This window comes from Miniopterus natalensis, chromosome 10 (genome assembly GCF_054644295.1).
Source record: "Miniopterus natalensis isolate mMinNat1 chromosome 10, mMinNat1.hap1, whole genome shotgun sequence".
NCBI classification, from domain to species: domain Eukaryota; kingdom Metazoa; phylum Chordata; class Mammalia; order Chiroptera; family Miniopteridae; genus Miniopterus; species Miniopterus natalensis.
In genome coordinates this window covers 2601171-2625373 of record NC_142090.1, presented here as the reverse complement: position 1 = coordinate 2625373, position 24203 = coordinate 2601171, and the positions used below count along the sequence as shown (strand labels likewise).

Sequence of the window (24203 nt, the reverse complement as noted above, 5' to 3'; positions counted from 1 at the left end):
GCCCAGGTTGCGGGCTCTATCCCCATTAGGGGGCATGCAGGAGGCAGCTGACCAATGACTCTCTCTCATCACTGATGTTTCTCTCTCTCCCCCTCTCCCTTCCTCTCTCTGAAATCAATAAAGACATATTTTTTAAAAAAAATTAGCAGGTAAATAGTCTCAGAAGGGTGAGAGAGCTGATGAAGACAGGAAGGAACTCTGGCTGCACTGGTCCGAGCCTGAGGTCCACACAAGGCCCCAGAGGCTGCTGGGGGTGGGTCTGGGGGTCCATGCTGAGATCCTGGATCTCAGGGTCCAGTATGTGCCCATAGGCGCAAACAGGGGGGTGGGGGTAGGAACTCGCGAAAGAACAAGCATGACATTTCTCGGACCACATTGCTGCTCCAGGCAGAAAGGGCTCATCGAGGGAGGAAATCAGTAAGTATTAAAACCCTAACACAGCCACATCGTTGTCAAATGCCCATACACTGAGGAGAAAGAAAAAGATGGTAAAATCTTTCAGAAGGAGGGGAAAGGTTCCAGTGAAGGAGCGAGGACCTGACTGAGCACAGACAGTGGAGTACAGATGAGACTCGTTTGAAGGGATCACACAGGCTTATGTGGGACTGGATGGGAGGGGACAGGTGGACCTGCAGAGGTGCAGTGAGATGGGGTGAAATGGGGGTGCAGAGCCCAGGAGTAGATTAGAGAGCTTTATATTCCAGTCTGGGACACTCAAGGGGAGATGCTGACCAGGCCTCTGGTTTCTAGGTCTGCAGCTCCGGAAGAAAGCTACATGCTGGGCCCCCAGGATAGCTTCCAAAAAGGGAGCTCGTTTTACAACTATTTTCACTGGATCGCTCACACGTGCTGGAAAGACTCGTGTGTGCCGAGGCCAGGGCTACCTGCTCCCCTGAGCAACGGTGTACAGTCCAACAGTCTCTCCACTGGAAAGTGAAGGGTCTGTGCAAAGGCGGCATCCGGATTTGCTAGAGGGATAAACTAGCGGGATCTGAAGGGATCTGGAAAACGTGACCCTGTTCCCACAGCTGTGTGCAACCCTCTTCACACCGGATGCCCATCTCTCCCAATGCCAGACCCCACCCGACTCCCTCCCGAGGACGCCGCCTTCCCACCTGGATCCGAGACCGGGCGAGGTACACGTTGGACTTCCACTCGGTCTTCATCTTCCGGTACTGTGACGACTTGGAGTGGACGAACTGTTTGCTGTAGGGGGCATTCAGCTCCCCAGTGACTGTGCTCTGGAAGGACTTGGAGGTGCTGGTGCTGTTCAAGGTGTGAGGCCTGCAGACGGGGGCGTGGCAACAGGAGAAAAGAAAGGAGAACTGAAGATGTCTCCGAATCACCCCGAAGCCGGCCGTTCCGATGCGCCGACAGGAACACACACGAAGCCGCCTAGCAGAGCCCCACGGTGCGTTCTCGGATGTGGTCGGGCACAGACACAGCCAGAGACACAGGGTTTGTAAGCAGCAGACAAATCAAGCACGAAAACCACTAAGACGCCTAGAAACCCTGGGCTGTACTATGTGAAGTTAAAACAAAATACCTTAACACAAACCTCTTGACATGGGCACTCATTTTAGGTTCAGAACGGGCACAACCTGTGGGGTTAACGGCAAGAGGAAGTTCCATGAGCGGATTCCGGCCATAGCGGAAGGTGTAGTTCTCACACGCCTCAACCCCAGGGAGCTGCAAGGAAGCAGAGAGACAGACAGTTAACTCGTGATGGACACACAGGTAGTCTTGAGCTGCTGAAAGGACAGCCCAGCTTGTATGGAAGTAACCTATCAGCACTTTCAAAACGCAACATTAACACGATCAGCCTACACTCAGCTCTGCTAAAAGTACAAACACGAACACGCAACTTTGCAAGTAAATGCTGGCAAGGGCCCCTTGAAGAAAACTAGCGAGCAGCCTGGGGGGTTTCAGGATCTGAGGAAGGACAGCGACCCCACACGTGGGAACATAACTAATTCACAACGTCCATGTCAGTAAGTCTAGTTAAAAATCATTTACGTGGCTGACTTCCACGATCATCTCTCACTTCAATTCGACTATGACATGAGGAGATTGTCCCTCCCAGGTCCTAGGAGTGTGGGTGGTAAAACTAAAGGTTTACTTTGTAAAATAATTTACACGTGAAGGTCTTTTCTAGAATTTATTTCTTGTGAACACTTTTCTCTATAGACATAATCGACACACGCCATACAGGCAGGGCTCGCTACCAAAGGAAGCAGCTGGGCATGCTACTCAGGAGCTTTGGGGTTCTTTGCTTCTCCCAAGAAAACTCATCAGTGAGTTATTATATTTGAAAATTATGCCTTATAATCATGCTGTTTTCCGAACTGTGTGGAGACTCCATGACAAACATGCTTGTAACCTTGAAGATTACAAAGATGTCAGAGAAGACATGAGTTCTCCTGTGACCCCGGGAACAGGGGACCCCCAATGGTGTGGGCACCTGAGTGACCGGGACACTTCCTGAGCTCTCCCAGTGAACCCGGACACCTCCTTAGAGAGACAGGAGTCAGCCTGCCAGCAACACCAACAGCATGAATTAAAGCAGTCACACTGCGGCACACTGCCCCAGGGGTGCGGCCGCATGCCCGCCTTGTCCACTCACTGATTCCGCGATCCGAGCCACTGCAGACACAGTCAGGCCAAACAGATCCTCTCCTTTCAGATAGGCGGGGAAAAGCTGCAGCATTTCAGACTGTTTTCTCACACATGCCACAGGCTCCAGAATCTTATCCCAAACACCTGCATACAGAGAAAAAAAAGTCTGTGTGACAAACGTGCTTTCAGCTGAACAGAGAGGCCAGCAGGAGGCAGCACAAACCCAGGGCAGAGAAGAGCAACCTGCCGCATGTCCCAGGCCCCAGTGAGGCTGGCGGGGGCCTCACGGACCTGCTGGCAGAAGTTTTAGGGACCAACGAACGTGGGGGAAAGAACATGACGTAGTTAATTCATTTTCGTATTGGCCATGTAACATTAGGTTTTAAGATCTCCAACTACTGACATCTCTAGAAACATTACTTTCCTCTCAAATCTAAATTAAACCATGCAACTGATATTTTTATAAGAGTCACTTTTAGAGCATTTTCATACACTAAAAAGTTATTGCAAACCTTTTAAAAAACACAAAAAAGGGCTAACCTTTAAAAAAGCAGATCCCTCCCCAGGACCTTCTACATGAAAAGTGACGACGACCTAGGTGAACCCTGGAGGTCAAAGCCGCCTCGTTTCTAGCTCTACATTCACTGCCTGACGCTCCTGAGATAGACCATGTCCAGAGGTGGGTCCTGCCTGCTAGTGACACTAGGAGGGTCCCCACTGGAAATGACAGGCACCATTATTGACAAACTTTTCTGTTTCTTTCATCAGCTCTGTGTTTGACTGTATTTTGATTTACTAAACTTTTTTTTTAAATCCTCACCCGAGGATATTTTTCCCGTTGCTTTTCAGAGAGAGACATAGATGTGGGACAGACACACTGACTGGCTGCCTCCCACACCCACCCAGGCGGCTGGGGATCGAGCCTGCAGCCCAGGTACGTGCCCTTGACCAGAATCGAACCCGGGACCCTTCAGTCCGTGGGCCAACGCCCTAACCACTGAGCCACACCAGCCAGCGCTGTCTCCTGACTGAGAGCAAGTCTAGCAAATGTTAAGAAAACTGTGCGGGCAAGAGCAAGGTGGAATCACACAGGCTCAGATCCGCAAGCGAAGACCCACGTCTGCCGTTACAAAGCGAATCAAACAGAAGCACACACGCGGGGACGCGGGGACGCGACACGGCCGGGCGCGGGGCGGCCTTACCCTTGGGCGAGCTGTCGCTCAGCACGAGGTCCTCGTGGCCCTGCTCCACAACCCTGATGACGAACACGGGCCGCCCCGCCTTCTCCTCGATGGAGCACAGGTAGCGGCAGCGCCGGTTGGCGTAGCGCGTGCTCCAGTACAGCCGGCTGGCCTCGTAGCCCACGGGGAAGAGCGCCTTGGGCGAGTGGAAGGCCTGCATCTGCTGCGGGAGCAGCTGGCCGATGGCGTGGAAGATGAGGCTCCCGACGCGGAAGGTGTGGTCGCGCTCGCCGCGCTGCACGATGCTGGCGATCTGCCGCACCTCGTCCCGCTGCACGTAGACCCTCCGGAAGACGGCGAAGTAGCTCAGTTCCTGCTCGTGGATTCCCTTTGGTTTGTGCATGGGGCAAAGCATGGTCTTATCCTTAAAAAACATGCATTGTGCTTTCATGGCGCAGGTGAAGTGATAAACGTTAGTGCACCGCAGCCGGTGGCACCCGCTGGTGGCGCCCATCTTATGACAGAAGACGCACTTCATGTGCAGGCCTCGCCGCAGGGCCAGCTCCACATTGATCAAGGCACCGGCCTGGGTCTCATAGACCTCTGTGGACCACAGAGCACAGTTCAGGTGGACCCACAGGTCCAGGTCCAGGTTGAGCAGTCGCGCCGGCCCGTCCGTCAGGCCGTCGCCCTCCTCGTGGCAGAAACAACATTTCCGGGAGTCTCTGGGCACGGGGTCCGGCCTCAGGGAGGTGCCCAGCCTCTTCAGAAACTCGTCAATCTCGTCCTCGCAGGGTGGCTTGAATGTGCCCTTGGGGATCACGATGTGGATGCTCCACTTCTTCCACTTCATCCCTCGCCACTTCTTAGCTAGCGGCCGGCAGTCCTCGAACCCGCCGTGGACAGTTCTCAGCCGGGGCTTCAACTTGACCGTTACCTTGAGCTCGTCTGGCTTGGCCTCGACTTTGGCTGCTTCAAAGGCAGGAGGGAAGGTGATGGGCGGCGAGGCCGGGGGAGACGCCTTCTCCTGGAGCTGCGGCAGGCAGTGCACGTCCAGTGTGGAGATGTTGTTGCTGTACTGGTGGGATGCTCTGGAAGGCGCCTCCTTCATGGGCGACTGTGGCAACGAAGGGAGGGGGGGCTCCTGGCGAGAAACAGAAGAGTCACTCACAAGCTCTAAAGCAATTCTTGTGGAAACGAGAAGCCAAGCAATAGGGTTGGACAGCGTGTGTGACCGGCAGGCAGAGGACAGGCCTGTGAGTGGTGGGGATCAGTGAGGGAGTCAGTGTGGAGCATCGGAGATGTTTGGGTGGAGAGAGGGCTGATGGAGGAGGCCCACTGGGGGTGGACCCTCCACAGGCCTTCTCTACGAGGCCTCAACTCTGGGAAGCTCTGCTCCTAACCCTTCCTGTGCACTCCTTTCTAACTATAATAAAGCCAGAAAACCTAGCACGGTAGAGGAGCTGGCGAATGTGATTTGTACAGTAGAACAGTGCTTTTGGTAAACCAAGCAAGAACTTTTGAAACAGTCTTCTGTGAACCTATCACCACTCTCTGAACTTCCTGTCTGTTGATCTTGGCTCAATTATTGGCATAAATGTAGAAGGGGAGGAAGTCAGTCAGTCCCTGTTTACAAGCAAATGAACTTTTCTCTGAGGCTGCCAGGTTCAAATTCACCTGCTAAAAGAACTAAGAGAGAAGCTCTAGTAGTTTCTCTTTAGGTGGAGCATCCAAACCATTAACCCCCAGCACAGGTTCCCTCTTCTCAGGCACCCATCCTGCAAGCGATCTGAAAGAAGACACAGCTCACGTGGGACCCAGAAGAGGCAGAAATTGCACATTGACCAAAGAAGCTGGTGAGAAACCGTTCTTCTCTCACACAGGCAAACAGACTCAGAGTTAAATTCTAAACCGATCTGGCATGTAGCTTGGATTTCATTACACTGGGGTCTACTGCCTGTTGGAAAAATTAGAGCCTCCAGGACCTTCTTTCAAGAAAGACACACGAGAGCAAGAACCTGGAGGGAGGAATGACAGGCAGTGTGACTGCACAGGGAAGAACTCCCTTCCACGCAAATGACTGAAGATATACTGTCCACCTTACAGATGGCCAACAGATACAGGAAAAGAGGCTCAATGTCAATAATCATCAGGGAAATTAAAACCACAGTGAGATGTCACCTCACACCTGTCAGAATGGCTGTCGTCACTAAATCAACAAGCAAGTGCTGGCGAGGGTGTGGGGAGAAAGGAGCCCTTGTGCACGGCTGGTGGGAATGCGGACTGGGGCAGCTACTGTGGAGAACAGTGTGGGGAACCCCTCAAAATGAAAACCAGAACTGCCTTATGACCCGGCAATTCCATTTCTGGGTTATCTGAAGAAATCCAAAACACTAATTTGAAAAGATACGTGGACCCACAAGGTCACTGCAGCGTTATTTACAGTAGCCAAGATACGGAAGCACCCAACCGCCCACCAACAGACAGGAGTTTATAAAGATAAGGCGCTACACACTCAAGGGAATATTATTCACCCACAGAAAGAACGAAATCTTGCCCTTTGTAACAACATGGATGGACCTGAGGGCATTATGCTGAGTGAAATAACTCAGAGAAAGACAAATGCTGTATGATCTCACTTATATATGGAAGCTTTAAAAAAACCCCACACAAAATAAACAAAACAGAAAGAGAGACCAACTGATGGTCACCGGATGGAAAGGGAGTTGGGGGCACAAGCAGAAAAGGTAAAGGCATAAAGAAGTACAAACTGCCAGCTATAAAAATAATTGTGGGCAGCACATCATGGGGACACAGTCAAGGATACTGCAGTGATGATGTGTGGTGCCAGGGGATCACTTCCTAAGGTGCCTGAATCTGTACACTGTACACCTGAAATAGAATACTGCACGTCACGTGTAATTAAAAAATAAAAATTTTTTAAAGTAAGTAAGATACAGCGTTCTGAAAAAAAAAAAAAAAAACAAAAAAAAAACCAACAAAAAAACCAAACCCCATTAACTACACACTCAGATGCACTGAAACGACACAAAATCAAGTATAGCAGACCATTTCCACCATGATCTGAGCAGCAGAACTGCTCCCCAAAACACACGAATAGACAAAAGTTGTGTTTTTGACAGGTTTCCCACTGGCATAAATCAGTAAGAACAGTATTTCATAGTTCTAACTAAACTATTTGTAACTAAGTAAAATTCAGCATTTATGATGAGTGTTTTTACTCAATTCTGAACCTGTAAGATATGATTCAAGCCTGTAAATTACAACGTCCACTGGTCAAATAACTTACTTAACCTGAAACGGCAACACAGAGGGTGGCTGTGACCGCTCTCTACCTGAGCAGCCCTGGCTCAGCTCCCTCCACCCGGAGCTCTGGGAACCTGTTCATCCCCAGGACAGAGTCACTCGCTGTGTATTGCTGATTAATTGAAATGTGATTTTACCTTGCTTTCTGAGATTTTTGCCTGTGCGGTCGATGAGTACAGAATGAAGCAGTTATTACTACAGAAGACAATGTCCTTCTGCACTCGGCCAGAGCCCTCGCGGGAGTCCTGAAAAGCAGAGAGAGGTGTTGGGGCAGGGGGTCTCAGAAAGTCATGATTTAATAAAAGCAGGATCTGCATGCTGTCAGCTTTATGTATGTTAACACCTTCCTATCCTACGAGTAAAAAGGTGACTGTGTCTATTTAGTATGTAATGATTTAACCACACAGAAAACGAATTTATGAAAATAAACTTTACTACCTACATTCCATTCCACTTAAAAATGTTTTCATAATACCCAACTTAAGTCTGTTATAGTCATTTGGTTTTAGTCCCGACAGTATATGAGGAGGCTGCACCCAGGAACGTGGACCCGGGCATCACCAGGAGGGCCTCTCCTGGACACAGGAGCACCTGCCCAGGACGCCTGAGTGGAGAAGGGATGCACGCACGTACCTTGCTCATAAAGGCCAGGTCTCGGAGGGACTTGCGCACACCGCTGCCGAGAACGACCACCTTGCAGTGGCAGCACCACTGTGTCCTGAGTGCCGCGCCCTCTGCCACTCCATGACCGGAGTCCTTGTATCCAGAGAGACCTGCAGGCAGGGGTTTGTCAGGGATGAAAGGCCAACAGCACAGGGTGGTGGTGATGTGAAACTGCTCCAGCAACTGATCGCACAGCTCCTCTAACTGGCCTATGTGATTCTTACTAATCCAAGTCTTATTTCTACACAGTGCCTGTGGGGACATCTATTATGTGCATGGCCCCAGGGCACAAACGGGGCCACAGGCAGCAATTACCAACAGCGGGGAGGGAACGCGGGTCGTCAGGCAGGAAGGAAGCCTCAGCACGTTCCGTCCAGTCTACGTGCAGAGTGAGCCGGGGGAGAGATACTACTTTTGCTTGAGGGTTAAGATGATACAAAAACGCTTTATGAAAGACGATGAGACACACGTACGAGAGTCTTAAATACGTCTGATCTGGACAAAGAGGGATGAGACAGATTCCAGGGCCGGGACGAAAACGTCAGGACCCAAGCAGGGCGCGAGGGCAGGCAGGGAGAAGCCGGGGGAATGGGCGGCAGGAGCAGCTGGAGGCTGAATTCAAAACCCAAACCAGGCAACTCAGTCGAGCTCAGAGATGAGGAATGGGCGGCGACTGGGTTCTAACAGCAGCAGGAGGACAGAAACGGGCAACAAGCGCTGGCTGAGGGGACGGGAGCAGGGTGAGGAGGGGACCAGGCCACAGGGGCCGGAGGGAGCAGGTCTGGGAAGGCCCTGTGCAGGCAGCGCAGGGGAAACAATGGAGGCAGTGATGAAAGGCGTGGACAAGGAAGAGCAAAGTAGAGCTGCCAGCCCTCTGGGCAGTGTGGGCCGGCAGTCCCGGGACACGGGAGGCCTGGGCAGTGTGGGCCGGCAGTCGAAGGTGGGGGCGGGGGGGGGGTGGTCTGGGTGCAGAGAACAAAAGCTGCTTCCATGTAACCTGCTCAAGTGCTTCCTGACAACACATCACTTACACCCCAAAGGTAAAATCACACCCCAGAAGACAGAACAAGCCTACACCAGCACGCTACCTGCTACTTGTTAAAGCTATAGTGAAATTTTAAGAGAAAAAGCATAACTCCTGAGTGCAGAATGGATCTGAGGCTGAGATGGAAGCCCACTCACCGTTGCTTGTTGGCGGAAACGGGACATTGGGCGGCTTCAGCCGGTAGGAGCCTGCGAGTCTGGGAGGGTTCGCAGATCCTGGTGGAGGCCCACGAAGAAATAAATGCTGTCGATACTCCAAACCTGGGTTTACTCTGTGGCTATTGACCAAACCCACGGATGGAACGTCTGGAGCATTACTAACCTCGTAGCTGTTAGGAATTCGGACGTGAAGGAGGTCGGAGAAGGCAGCCACCACGCTGCTGATGTTCTACAACAGAAATGCCAGTGAGCACACGTCACCCACCCACTGGCCCATGGATAGACGCTCATACTTAGGAGAGATGCTGCCTGCAGGGCATACAACAGCTTCTATGTACACTCAGAGCCCCGGGGAAAACACCGCTTCCATGGGCGAACATCCACGGTAAGTTTCCATCAGCAGAAATGTTCTGCAGGGGTTCCCATTGATGGTAAACATTGAGAACACTATTTTAGGACTTAGTATCGGATGGGCATCCAGGACACACCACGGGAATGAGCTAGACCGCACCACAGTCCATGGCTACTCAAGACACCTCGGGAGAGGACCTATTTGTCCAGCTCCGGGCGGAACGCTGAAGTGTCTGAGAACGCCGGGTTACGTGACAGCTGTGTTCTCCAACCACCACCACGTCACACCGTGGGGCCCAGTTTGGGAGCCAATGAAATATCTTCACAGAATTAACAGTCAAGAAACGACTCAGCAATTCACTCGTGTTTGACATAAGCAGCTGCCACCTGGACAATGTTTATATTTTGTTTCCATAAAACTTTTACTGTTGACAGCTGTTTTCACAGCTGAATTACTTTCTGTGTGTAAACAGCTATCAAAGGTTTCTCTGTAAAGAGTTCTTTAAAGTTCACACCCTTTAGTTATGAAGACAACTCTGCCTTCATTCTGCCCTTCGGCCTGGACAAGGGTGAGATCACTCTGAGGCTTGTCTGCAGCACTAATGCACCAAGTGCCCAAGGGACATTAACCTGACCCCACTGGCCTCCCTTTCCCCCCAGGGCCCTGCTGCCCATGTTCATGGGAAGCCGCCCGTTGGAGGTCTAAGAAGCGAGACCCATTCTGGGACATGGGGACCCCTGGGAGCTTTACCTCAGCAGCTGTGGGGTGCAGAGTGATGGCCACAGATATGAGACCCGACCTGGGGCCATTGGGGGAGGAACCAAAAGGTGGCGAAAACAAGAAAGTGCCTGGCTCAGATTTGATGTCATTCCGTCTGGACTCTGAACCTGAAAAAGGGAACAAACCGGAGGAGGGAGGGAGACAGGAAGATGGAGTGTTAATCCTTTCCAGAACCAGAATACGGGCCTCAGAGGACAAGCGCACTGTGGGGAAGGCCGCAGCTGGCACGTCCCTACCTTTCCCGGCAGTGCTGGGAAGAATGGGAATGATGGGGGATGGCACAGGCTCCGGAGGCTCCTCTTTGACCAACGACAAATCTGGGTATCTGCTCACTTCTGTCCCCACCACACTCTCGGGAGAGGACGAGGGAACGAAGCTGTCAGGAGTGTCCCGTTCAGCACCGTGGTCCTGCACCCTATGAGAAGGAATGTGACCGTTGACATGGGCACACCCACCCCGGGCCTTCCGGCACTGCCCGGCCTCTACCACCAGCGTGACCGTGAGGCTCTTGGGACACGGCAGTGACATGGGAAGAGCTAGAGGTTTCCAAGGCAACTGGGGTTGGAGAGCAAGTGTGGTCTCAGGCTAAACGGTGTGGGACACTCCATGAACCTGGTGTCGCCCTCCTCCCAGGAGACCTCCTCACACAGGGAGTCCCCGTGGAAGCCAGCGAGGTGCGGGAGGAAAAGGGCACCTGGGCTCTCAGTCTGAACAGGTCACTTCTCTTTGGTCCACAGCTGTCCGTTCATAAAGTCAGAGACTTAGACGAATGACGTCTCATTAAGTAGAGGGCAGCTATCACCTCTCCCTTGGAGAGAACGGCCTGGGGAAGCAGGAGGCACCTCTCCTGGTCTGGAGTTGGCAGTGACCACCTACACGGGGACCTGAGTCCCCAGTCAGATTCCTAGACTCAAGAACTAGCCCAGAAGTCACAGAACTCCCTCCACAGAAGCACCTCTCATGTCTGACTCGGCTCTACTCGAGACTGTGGCCGTTCGTACACCCACCCATCGCATTAACAGTTGTGAAGGATGGTGGCCTTTGAAATATTTTACAAGGTGAGTCCCACTGCCTTGGTGTCTATTTAATTACTATTTAACTTCCTATTGTATATGATTTCTACAATTCACAAACTAGTTTTGTTTAATAACATGAATGTTTTATAAACTTTCAATTCTGAAGGAAGTTACTTACCAAACTTTACCCCTTACATGTTTTCACAGGCTCTTCCTAAGACATCACAACACACACATACACATTTAAAAATGGGGAATAACTGCAAAATGTCTGTGAAAAGAGGACCTTCTTTCTACCTTAACTCCTCCTGGTTATTGTGAGGTGGAGTCGGCAGTGACGCCGGGACGTCGACGGTCTTGGGGCCCTGAGCTAGGGCTCTGGCCAACAGGTCGTCCTGGGGCCGGAACGGCAGCGGAAATGGTTTAGGTCCCAGACTTTTGGTAACTGGAAAAGCAAACACACACAACTGTGAATACATCAGTCAGAACTGCTGAGTGGGGAGAGCGTCAGGCTCTCCCCACAGTTGGCAGAGACACCCTCTGCAGGGCCCCAGGGGGTGGGGGGGAGTCCCCGTCATACCTTCGTGGCTCCCCAACACTCCGGCTTTCCCAGCAAGCTCCTCAGTCGTTGCAAAGCCGTTTGCCATCTTCTGACAGGCCACAGGAGGTGGTGTAGGAGGAAGAGAGGCAGGGGGTGTTGGAGGATTACTTAAATTATTCTGCTGCAGGAGACCAAAAAATTTTAAATTACATGCTACTGAGCAAATAAGCACGACCTTGCATAATCTAGTTCTGTGAGTTCTTAGCACGGGGAACAGGGCTACAGAAATCAGTCACAAGGCCTCTTCCTAAGTCGCACCGAGAGGATAACCATCCGAGGCCAGGAGGCTCTCTAGGGACAAACACCGTGACTGTGGGCACACTAACGCTCGCTGCCTCGGCCCAGCCTGAGCACCCAACCTCAAAAGCGAGAAGCTAACTTACATTACGCCTGATTCGACTCTATACAACTCTTTCCAAGTGCTGCTGCTGTAGCTGGTGAGGGACAGCTTTAAAACTCAACCAACGAATTGTAAAAAGTTCTCAAAAATTCCTTTATCATTAAGATATGCCCCAGTTCTATAAAAAACTTGAGAATTTGTGGCCCTAATGCCATCATTGTGACTCACATCCTGAATATTAGGATCTGGATTGTCCAAAATCTCTAAAAGAAGTAGAAGCAGGAGCACTAGCTCTAAAGGGACTGAGTCGTTCACAGATGCAGCTCGTCCTCCAAACACTTCTCCCTGCTTCTCCTCTGTCACCAATTCGTCATTTGCTTTAGATTGTGGGAATCTACCAATAACAACATGCAAATCAAGTGCGAGGTGAAACTGCAAATTGGGAAAAGACCAAGGAGACGGCAGGCTGTGTGGAGCAGCTGGCAGCAGGAGGAAGGCGTTTACGAGGCCAGCCAGGTGCCAGCCGCGGAGAGCCAACACCAGCCGTACAGGAGCACCACAGGACAGTGGGTTCAGTACTAAGGTAAGAAGAGAAGCCTCAGGGAACCTGACGGCACTCCCAAACACGCTGGCAAAAGAGACTTATTTTTGCAAAAGTAAAACGTGATTTAAAAAATAGTGCCAAAAGATATCCTTGATTTAGTGACATTATTTTAGTTGTCTAAGAATTAATGCATAATTGCAGTTAGTACCTAATTAGGCAAAATACACTTTAAGATTTTTTTCATTTAATTTTCCAGAGTAAATTCCTAACTATGTTTTTTAGTCTATTTATTATGAATTTGGATTTGTTTTAAGAGTTCATAAAGATTATAGAGAAATAAATATGTATTTTCTCCACCATGGAAATACATAATGGGTATTTTTCACAATTTTTATTCTTTCCTCACAAAAATTTCAAATGTTCACGTCAGAAACGCTTCACCAGTAAAATATTAACTGTTTAGTTGAAGTTTAAATGAAACTCGGGAGACTAGGCGGAAACTAGACGGAAACAACGGGACAAGCTCTGCCAATGCTGCTAGTATCCAGCGAGGAAGCGAGGTGACGCCTTGGCAAGGAAACATACCTTGTGGATCAACTGAGAATAGTAATCCGAAACCCCGTCAAGGGTGGCACTGCCAAAAGTTCCTAGAAGTCGATTCCCACTATTAAACTGGCCACTGCCATAAGGAAGAAAGTGCGCAAAGTTCACTCCAATGATTGGTTCCATTAGAGGGAGCAGAGAGAGCTGCTATTGAAAAACACATTTGAGAGTAATCACACGGTAAACAAAACAGGGCGATTCTCAACTTTTCTAAGACCCGAGGCAACTTAGTCAAACAGGCTTGAGAAAAATAAGACTTAAAAATTTCAAGTATCAAAATGCTGGAATAAGTGAGACCACAGAATCTTTGAGATCCACCTCATAATGAGCTTCGTCCCTGTCTGTCTAAGGAGACGCTGCCAGTATCTAACGAGAAAACCCATTCTCATCTTTGCTCAACAGGAATCAGGGCGTGAACAGGCCAGGCAACCCGTGGCACTCTCGGGGCGTCTCCCACCTCGGTAACGACTGACCATAAGCTGGCCGGACAGCGCTGACGGGCGGGAGGCCGGCAGCTGCGCCTCTTTGCGTCCAGACTCACAAGGAATGTGGACGGCGCTCCCTGCGCTGAGCGGCTGCCCGGCAGCACCTGCCAGTGCGTTTACTGCGCTGTCAGCGCCAACAGGACACGCTGCAGTTCCGCAAACAGGAACTCCACTGGGTCCCTTGCTGAGATGTGTTACCCCTGCAACCCTCTACTTTGGGGGTGGAACTGCCCTGGAAGTTGTCACATCATGAATGGCTGACGGGCCGCGAGGGGAGGCTCACCTGCTTCAGGTGGGTAAAGGTGTCGCTGGCCGAGTCCGCGGCGTGCTTCTCCTCCTCCTTCCTCCGTTTCTTCGAGCGAGGGGCTGCCTTCTCCCCCGTCCTCTGGGTCCGTTTGCTTCGTGGTTTCTTGGTTTCACCTCCTCCTGCTTTTGGCAACGGGTTGTTGCCACAACCGAAGCCACCTTGCGCGTGCGCCCCCAGAGGTTGCTGATGTAATCGGAAAGGTTAAGAAGTGAGCGGACTGTTCACACAGGGTTTCCAGCGCGTGCTCATCGCTTCCACCCTGACACACTCCTCGCACGGACTAAAGGTGAGGGAGACGGGGGCATCGAATGCTCTGTTTCCTGAAGCGTCACCCCTTTCTTTTCACTACGCTCCAGTGTGCAGGTCAGTAGCCGCCCAGCTGGAGGGAAGGGCAGAGCTCCCGAGTCAGGACTACAAAGTGCACGAACATCAACGTCTGCAACGTGGGTATGATAAATGGTACCTCAGGGCAAGTGGGCAGCACGGCCGACGCTGGGATGCAGTAAGGAGCCATTACCCTCGGTAACAGAGTGTCTGCCCTGCCACCCCCACGTGGACATGAGAATGTGACACAGCCCAAACCTTCAGACATACACGGTCACCCTCACCCCGCTTTTTACCTACTCTCCAGTGTGGACTTCACGCCACTGCCCTAGTGCCCACTCTGCGCTATACCCTGTATCGGGCACTGAGGCCAGAAAGAGCTCAGAAGCGGGGCGAGCCCTCAGGGAGCTGATTACTGGGGGGCCCCATACACAGGGCGACGTGAGCACAGAGCAGGAAGACGTGTTTGAGACCGGCGTCTGGAGAAGATGGTTCCAGAAATGAGTTTTCAAAGGTAACAAGACACTGGCCGGATGTAAAAGGGAAGGGGGAGTGGCGCCGGCGAGCATGGCAGCTTGTGGAGGGTGAGATCAGAAGGATGCTCAGGGACTGTGAGGTTCACTGTCCCAGGGGCAAAGGACGGGATGGAGAAGGCGGCTGGGGACCAACGGGACTGAGAAAGTATCAACCATTCACGGAAACGTACAAAAATGACACCAGCCTATCGGCTCAACACTCCTCCACCAAACGGCTGGACACGTGAGAGGAAAGGAAGCAGCAGCCGCTCGCCTAAAGCACGGACGACCCTGTCCCACTAGACACCGTCAGCTCCGCTAAAAAATGGAAACGCAACGTGAGCAGCTCTGAGGGAAGCTGATGAACAGCAGGAACACACAGCTTCTAAAGGACAAGGTAGCAAGAGACCATTCCTGCGACCCAGAAACTCTGTCTGAGAACCTTCTCAAGGACGGTCATCGAGATGCTGAAATCTCATACAGGTGCGTTTATAAGGAAGGTCTTCGCACACAGGGGAAAAAGGGAAGCAAACCCAAAGGGCAAACCACTGATCCATGGAAAATGACCCAGACAAGCTGGCTCCGGGTGTAGGATGCGCTCGGACAACATTGTTAATACACTGACGGGGGCTCCCGGCTCTGAGAGCCCCGGCAGTCGAAGGTCAGTGGAAACACCATTTTTCCCAGTAAAGATACACAGACATTCCTTCCTTGCTTTAGTCAGAGCCTGATGTGGGAGGGATCAGCTGACAGGCCCAGGTTACACCTGAAGGGCATCACCACGTCCCTGAGTTTTGAAAACCAGAGTAAACAAATCATCACTTAATACAGTTTATGGGTCTAAGTCAAAATGTGGGGTCCACAGGGACAAAACCAAGAAAATACAAACCGGTCCTGCCAAGTAAGACGGCTGCCCAATAGTGCTGAAGCAAACAGCACTGGCACCGCCCTGCACCCGAATCCTAAAATTGGAAGCTAATGAGCTGTTGCTGGCATGAGTAACACTTACCGGCCCTTCGGCGGGGTTCTGCCTCTCGGCCGGCTCGCTGTCCCTCGTGCCGTCCTCTCCTGGGCAAACAGCGCCCTCAGGTTTCTGGGTCGCAAGGGCGGTGGCCTTCTTGTTTTTCAGTAGGTGCTTCAACAGCTCGTTGCCCGAATCTCCTTTGGCAGCAGGTGCCCCGGCAGGGTGGGGAGGGCTCTGTCCCGAGGAGACGGGACAGACCACGGCCGTGTCTGCAGCCTGTCCCCCAGCCTGTCCCTCTGAGGGAGGCCCCTCGCAGCCCAGGGACCGCTCGGGCTCGGCCATCTCTGGGGTGACCTCCTCGGCGGAGGCAGGGGTGTCCACAGGCCTCCTGTCGGCCTCTGCCGGGGCGCACGCGTGCGCATGTGCCGACCCTCGGGAGGGCTCGCCGGGGGGCAGGCTGCTCTCCAGGTCCGCATGCTGCTGGGCCGCAGCCAGGCCAGGAGCCGATGGGCCACCTGCTCCCACCGGCTCAGGTTCTCCCTGTGGGGGAAGCGCCCCGGGCGTGTGCCCTGTGGGCGTGGAGGCAGTCTCGGAGACACTTGGGGTTGGCGGGGCAGCCGTGTCTGAGGGCGGCGTGGGCGGTGCTGCGGGCTCCGCGTCGTCTTCCTTCTTCTTTTTCCGTGTTCTCCTCCTCCTGCCCCTCTCCTCCTGCGCAACGTCCGGGTACAGCGGGAGAAGGGGCGGCGCCGCTCCGGGGTACCCGTGGCCGTGGGTGATGCCGGGGTCCTGGCCACAGGGGAGACCACTGCTGGCTCCTGGTGGTGCCGCGGGCAAGGCAGGCGAGAAAGGCGGCCTCACGGGGGGCTGCTGGAAGCCGGCCCCGGGGAGCCCGCCGTGTGCCTGCTTCCCGGGGTGGAAGGTCGGGCTCCCGCCAGGAATCGATGGCGAATCGGGGACAAATGAGGGGGGTCCTATCTGTCTTCGCTCGCCGGTCTGCATGAACGTTGGGGTGGGGGGTGAGTTAATAGGCCCTTGTTGCAGGCCCTGTGGCGGCAGAACCTGGCCCACCTGCTGTTGGTGCTGAGGAGACTGCTGCAGTGGCCGCGGGGGCTGCATGAAGTCACAAGGCAGGTCGGGGCTGTAGAAGGGGACTTGGGGCGCGGCCGGCCTTGCGCTCAGCTCAGGGCCGGGCAGGCCGTGCTGCTCCAGCTCCATCCTCTGCTGCAGCGCTCTCTGCCGGTCCACCTCCTGCATCAGCTGGATTCGCTGTCTCTCCTGCTGCTCCCGGAGACGCTCCTTCCGTTCCCGTTCTTGAAAACTTTCGCTGAAGGGGTTGTTGTCATCAAACTCCACGCGTGGAGGTGGGCCACTCTGCGGACTTGCACTGGGCATTGCCCCTGGGGCTGGTGTGCAAGTTTTCATTGGTAACTGGGCAACTGGAGGCTGGATCCGAGGAGGGTTGAGGGGGAGGTGAGCAGAGGCGCTAGGCGGCTGCCACCCAGGCAAGCTGGGCATCCGCGCGGGAGTGGTGTGGCCGGGAATGACAGCTGTGTGCTGCAGAGACTGGGCCACCAGGGGGAAACCAGGCTGGCCCATGGTGGGCGGGGCAGCTCCAGGCAGGAGAGTTGGCTGGGGCGGCACCCTGGGCATGACGGTGGGTGGGGCCATTGCACACTGCTGCTGCTGCTGCTGCTGCTGCTTGATCCGGTAGTCCTCCATCAGCTCGGCATGCTCCTTCTGCTGCTTCCGGATCTGCAAGAAGAGTTAAATCTCACGGGTGTGCACTGCAGGTGCGCGGCTAACACTGGCCAGGGCTCTGGGGGTGGGGTTATACTGAAGGTAGTTCCATTTTGTACAAGCAAAAGCACTTTGCTTAGGCAATGGCTAAAACCACAAGCTGGATCGCTATGCATTACCTAAAGACTGCCAATCTTGTTTAACAGGAGGATTTTTCTAACCATCTGTAAAATTTACTTACATATGAAATACTAAAAATAAATTAGAAATATTTTCTGAAACGAGTAGTAAGAAAACCTTACTGTGAAAGTCAAACTGGTTAACCTGCCCAAAATAAGGAAAATCTCCACAAGAATCAGCAAACTGGGACCCTTAGATGTGACATTAATACACGAGTTTAGAGTAACCGTGAGACGCAACCCAAACTTAACCACCTAAGCATGTTACTATTTCACTTCTTCAATATACAGAATGGCTTGACATGTTAGGATGAATTAGTAGCGTGTGGTCCATACCCTCCCCTCCAGGTCAAAAAGACTGGACTGGAAAACCCTGCCTTTTTAACAGCTAACACGCTCAAGTGATGATTTCTGAGATCTGTCCAAGGTCATGTTCTGAATCGTTCCTACCAGGGTCCTGACTGACCAGTGTCAGTTAACTCATTCCAAACTCCTCTGTGCCCTGTGCGAGGTGCCACAGACTCATCCCAACCAAGAAACCCAACCCAAGTCCTGGGGACACATGGCCTCCCTGAGGGAGGTAGGAGGGAGGGGTGCTGGGCAAGTTCACATCCTTCACAATCACCCCATTTTTGGGTGTATATACATTATATCAGTAGTTCTAACAGATTTTCAGTTTCCCTAGCTCATGGGCACATTTTCTGCAGATGATGGTTCTGACCTGCTCTCCAGTAGCTGTAACTTCTGTTGTATTTCCTTACGCTTCCTGACCAGTTTACTGGTTAGAACTGAGGAACTGCGATTGGCCTGGGTACTCCTAGAGCAGTTCCTGGAAAACAGAAGGTGGTGGTCCCTGCCTTTCCCAGGACATTTAAAAATACTTTAAAAAACACTGCCAGCAACTGCTTATCTTGATGATATCACACTGCATTGCTGGCTACTCTACAGTAACAGAAGATGTGCCCACTGTCCAAGCACAAAATTAGCTTCTAAGTAGGACTTGATCATGGATATGCAAAAACCAAGCCCCCACCATACAGAAATACACTGGAGACAGTGAAAGTGCTAAAGTTACTTTATAAAGAAATACCCACCCTTAAAAGGACATTTACTTGTAATAAGCACAAACCCAGAGGGTAAATTTAAAGAGAAAAGAAACCTCTCGTTCTGGATTAGTCTTAGTTTTCATAACAGATATTATAATCACCTTATTGATGGTAGCTATAGCTTGGAGATAAGTTATCTGAATCGAAACCCTTAATTCAAGTCAGTGTGAGGGAACATGTCACCTACCCCTGCGATGACCCACAGGTTCTTCACATGCACAATGCTGATAACACTCACCTCCTCAGAAGGCAGTAGAAAAGGTTTACTAGAGTGAGTGTTCATTACACAGCACTCGGTTTCTGTCAATCTACTCTGAAAGCCTCCCTTTCTACTATTAACATTTAAATTACTTTTCAATTTTATAAGTTAAAATTGACAGAAGCAAAGGTGACTTTTTTTGGGTGTACAATCCTATGAACGTTAACACACACAGACATCAGTGTAGCCACTGCCACAATCAAAACACAGAAACTTCCCTCCTACTACACCCCCACCCTTGCAGCCACGCCTTCCTCCCCCATCCCTTGGCCCTGGGAACCACTATTGTCCATCTTTATAACTCTGTCATTTCAAGAACGTCATACAAATGGAGTCAGCAGTAACGTTTTGGGATTAGCTTCTCTTACTCGGCTAATGCTCTCGAGGCCCATCCACGCCGTTCTTCCTCATTGCTGTGTAGTGCTTCACTATCCACTACATGGATACACCACTCTGACCATGCACCACTGAAGGATACCTGGGTTGTTCCCAGTTTCTGGTGACTACGAATAGAACTGCTATAAATATTCATGTACAAGCTTTTGTGTGAACCCAAGTTTTAATTCACTTGGGTAAATATCTAGGGGTGGGCTCTTAGTCCATTTTGAACAGTTATTGTTTTATTTTACATAAAAATTTAAAATTTTACTTTTTAAATACAATTGTTATTTCAATACGAGCATTTTGAGAAATGTGGTTTGTAATGGAAGAAAACAGCAGAATAGTTTCATTTTTTAGGAATGAGTACTTTTCATGAAATATATCAATGTGTTTTAGAAATACTAATAATATACCCTGACAAAACACCAGGATCAGTCAACTGCTACACCTGAAATTTCACTAGAAATCAGGGAACCAAAGGCAACGGTCAAGGAAAGGTCAACTCCAAATAAACAAATACCTCTGGGGCTAATTCGCACTGCCCCCTGAACCCCGGGGTGCACTGAGCTCTGTGCTCAGGAGCGCTGAGGGCCCCTCGGAGTGAGTCCTCAGGCAGGGAAGGCGCCTGAGCCTCCCGGCTGCCCCAGGTGTCTACCAGAGCATGGGAACGGTGCCTCCCGGTCAGGACTGTGAGAAGCAGCCTCTTCAGTTCCACTTACAGTAAGTCCATGCCGTGTGACCACCGCTCCAGGGAAAGACGGGGCCGTCGCTTCTTCAGTCAGCGAGAGCCCCGAGCTGCTCCCCGCACCTGCCCCGCGCGTCAGCCCTCGCGGCCCCCGGCCGCCCGTACCTGCTCCAGCTGCTTCTGGACCATGCTCTGCTGCTCGGTGACGTGCTTCAGCTGCTCGGCGTCCTCCTCGGGGAACTCGCGCCCGGCCTTCTTGGCGGTGCGCTGCTTGGCGGAGAGCGCCTTCTTGGATTTCCTGTGCGCGCCAATCTGCTCTTCGAGGTATTTCTGCTGCATCTGGAGCAGCTGCTGGGTCTCCTGCAGCCACTCCTCGTACTGCTTACGCTGCGAGTCATCTGAGGGAAAATGAAAAATTCAGCTGTGTTAATTTCCTGAAGAGCCCAACAATACAAAAGCTAAACAAACGCACTTTTACCGGGACCTTGCAATAGGTATTCTGAAAACACCATGCTAAACGTTAGACCATAATGTAACTACAAAGTAGGAGGTTTTAGAAAAATATTTGAGAAAACCAAAGAAAGCGTGTCTTTACGACACAGGCTAACTTCATACTTGTCCAGACTATGAATCCAGTCTCTGAAAGCAGAAGACTTTTATCTAACGGTTAAAACAACCTACTGAACTATCAAGTCATCTAACCCACTGTGTATCTCGTTAAGTCATGTTTACAGACTTTGAAGAGACAAAGTAAGACGTGTGTATTCCATTAAGGTCCAGAGCATGGGCTAAATATCATTTCCACACTAATTCCCCTAAGTTTTATAAGGTTTTCCCTATTTCTCAATAGTAGAAATATGTCCTAAACTGAGGGGGAGGGAACCGAGAATGTCTTAGAAAGGACCAATGTGAAGTCTGTGTTTCATAAAGGAAACCTCTAAGTTAAAAATGCTGGTAATTTTTAAGAATTCTGTGACGCAGAACTTCCATAGGTAAGCAGAGGGAGGGAGTAATTAACCCAGTGAAATCTTTTCTACATTTACGACGGTCACTGATATCGCCCCAAAATAGTTGTATCTCTTTGTCTCACACCAACAGTCCTCCTCTATGCTTTCAGGGCACTTTACTTCACTGATCCCAAGTCAAAAAAAAAAGTGATCTCACAGTAGTGAAATTCAGAATATACCTTTTCGACTCACTATAAGACAAAGAAATAAATCAATACAATTCCAGGATGGACATTAGCTGGAAAATTACACCAATGGAAACAGCATATTGTCATACAATCAGAATGCAACCAAAGCCGATGGGCACAGTAAAGCCAGAAAAAGCCAGTTGGTCACAGCAGTTTGTCTTTAATGCGAAACATGTTCAAATTACGATGGTAATTAACTCAGGTGATTTCAAAGGGCCGGACTCTGGGTTTGGTCCTAAACCCAGAAGTCCCAGGACATGTAAGGACTTGAAATCTAGTCTAAATTTGAAGGGCATTTTCTAAGAACAGGCTTTTTCACAAGGTTCAAAAGTTCTGCTTCTGGTAGAATGAGACCTACCGCAAGGAAAGCCTTTCTGGTTTCTGGAACCAGGAGAGCAGAGGTGAGCAAAATGAAAAATAATGGTGAAAAAAAAAGTTAGCTAAACAGTCCGAAGATTTCAGAAAGGTTCAGTTTGGGGAGAACTTTAAACACTATCCTGAACCGCCTCGGGACCCCGGAGGTAACTCGGGAGGACTCAGTGGCGTCCTGCAGCCTTGCCCTGCACACCATGCTGCTAACCCAACGGGCTTCTAAGCACATTCCCTATGTCGTTCCCATTTAGTGTCCTTGTCACTGAGGCAGACAGTCATTAGAGCAAGAAGAGGTTTAACTCTACAGATTGTAAAGTGCCTGATCTATATATAAAAAAACAAACAAAAAAACAAAACAGCAACAATATTGAAGAGCGCGGGGACGATGATTTTTCTGTATTAAAATATTTATCTAACTATAATTTTTCATGCAGAGGAAAAAAGCAATGAAAATACATGCCTTGAAGAAAAGACGCCAAATAAGGTTTCATAAAGGATGAGGGCACTCAGACTTAACACACCTACACTAGCTCCAAGTTTTTAGAACACAGAGCAAACAAGCAATCCCCAGAGAACAGGTAACTTATTAGATTTATACTTACTGACAAAGCCTGGACCAAAATTTGGAGGATTAGGCCTAGAAAGCTGATGTGTTATACTGCCATCCTAAAATGAGTAAAATTTACAAATAGGTTTATTCCACATTTCAGTTAAAGGGGAAAAACTTTTTTTAAAAAAGAGAAAGAAATGGAAGGGGGAAAAACCCTTTAATATCCTAAGACATCTTTAAAGCTCTCCTTTTAATAAAAAGTAGATGAACTGAGTAGTGACAATCTATTTTCTGAAAATTTTAAACTATGTCTGAACTGTTTCATTTTGTAGATTTCAACTGGAAAACAATTATGTTTGAGGTGAGGGATTATCCATCAGAAATACAATAGTAGGGCAAATCAAATACTGTCTGCACATAGCTAGAGATCATGTAAAACCCCACTTTTTGGTGAAATCTACCTGGTCTCTTCTGCAATTAAGACATAACCATAGGTTGTGGACTAAATTCCACTCCACAGCACACAGTTATATTTATAAACAAAAGCTGTTGTCTCTAACATGTACAGATAATAAAACAAATGTACGCTAATTGAAAATATTAGTCTAATTTTTTAAATAGATGCTGTTTCTTCCAGGGTGGCTGAATAAAGTTTTTAATCTCACAATTCCCTGGCAACAATCTATTATGTTTCACTTTGAGAAACCATTTATTTAGTCGTTACAAGTTCTGTTAGATGTGAGCTGTACACAGTTAACAAATATAAAGGACACTAACAGCCAGAATGTTCTACATGTAACCCTTATGCTGCAAGGCAGTTGGGGACCATGTGACAGGTCAGAAAATGCAGGTCACAGAATGTGTAACAATGTTGCACAGGAGATTCAGAGTGGAGCTGAGTTTTTGTAAAAATTAATTTATGAAGCCTATGCTTTTTCTACTGCCTAAGATGTTCTCTCTTCTTTTAATAATAAAAAGAACATAGTTATCAGCATAATAAAGCTAAAGCACAACTAGCTGGGCAGAAAAGAAAATTCTGCAAAGACATGTAGTAGGTAGTTTAATAGGTAGCTTTGTTTTTTTAATCTAGGTAGATACTTGAAAAAAAATCATTGAAGAAAATGCTGTATGAGATGAGCAGTTAGTTCTATTTTCCCCAACATTGCCTGACACTAAATATTTATATATTTATCCTTAGAGCTGATGATCATGAATGGTGAATATTCAAAAAACTAAATTATCCCAAGGAAAAGACAGAAGACGACTATATCTAAATAGAACGATTATAATCAGTATTTTCTACTGTTTATAGCAGATTTATGTTTTTAAAATAATGAATTAAATCCAAAATAAAGGACATGAAAATGTCTTTGTGGAGTTAAATAAAAACTAGGAGAGATTAGCCAAAGAACATATATGCACAGCCCATGGACATGGACACAGACAATGTGGTGAAGGCAGGGTGGAGTGAGGGGTGGGGGTGCTGAGTGGGGAGGGATAAAGGCGGGGGGGGGCATCTGTAAAAGTGCTCACAATTAAATAAATAAATAAATAAATAAATAAATAAATAAATAAATAAATAAATAAATAAATAAATGCAAAACCAAAAAAACCTAAGCGTCTAGCTTCCCTCCAAGTGACTTTCTACCCTTAAATACACACATCCTTTTAAGAAACTGGGGCCCATTTTAATCGTAAAAAAACAATCTTTATTTCTGCTGAGCTGGTATCTAAGGTCCTGTGACTTTCTGGAAGTGGCCTTACTGGGCAGAGAGGTCTGGACGGAACAGGAGAGCGAGGTTCTGGAGGGGCTGGTGACGATACCTGAGGAATGGCCTGTGGCAGGAGAGTCTGGCCGTCACCCGTCTGCGCTCCAGTCACCGACTGGCCCATGAAGGGGAACCTGTGAATGGGAAGC

At 49.8% G+C, this 24203-nt stretch overlaps 1 protein-coding gene across 1 annotated transcript in view; it reads right to left on the bottom strand.

The window, feature by feature from the left end:
• Positions 1-24203, bottom strand: part of KMT2C (lysine methyltransferase 2C) — a 179842-nt gene that overhangs the window by 5336 nt on the left and 150303 nt on the right. The window contains exons 40-56 of the mRNA XM_087821306.1: positions 24110-24188; positions 22338-22401; positions 20334-20566; positions 15867-17573; positions 13995-14201; positions 13209-13373; positions 11719-11860; positions 11436-11583; positions 10359-10537; positions 10093-10229; positions 8970-9219; positions 7758-7897; positions 7262-7369; positions 3819-4941; positions 2624-2760; positions 1547-1689; positions 1116-1284 (exon numbers count right to left, since the gene is read on the bottom strand). Of these exons, the coding sequence (XP_087677432.1) occupies positions 1116-1284; positions 1547-1689; positions 2624-2760; positions 3819-4941; positions 7262-7369; positions 7758-7897; positions 8970-9219; positions 10093-10229; positions 10359-10537; positions 11436-11583; positions 11719-11860; positions 13209-13373; positions 13995-14201; positions 15867-17573; positions 20334-20566; positions 22338-22401; positions 24110-24188 (5131 nt within the window). The remainder of the gene's footprint in view (positions 1-1115; positions 1285-1546; positions 1690-2623; positions 2761-3818; positions 4942-7261; positions 7370-7757; positions 7898-8969; positions 9220-10092; positions 10230-10358; positions 10538-11435; positions 11584-11718; positions 11861-13208; positions 13374-13994; positions 14202-15866; positions 17574-20333; positions 20567-22337; positions 22402-24109; positions 24189-24203) is intronic.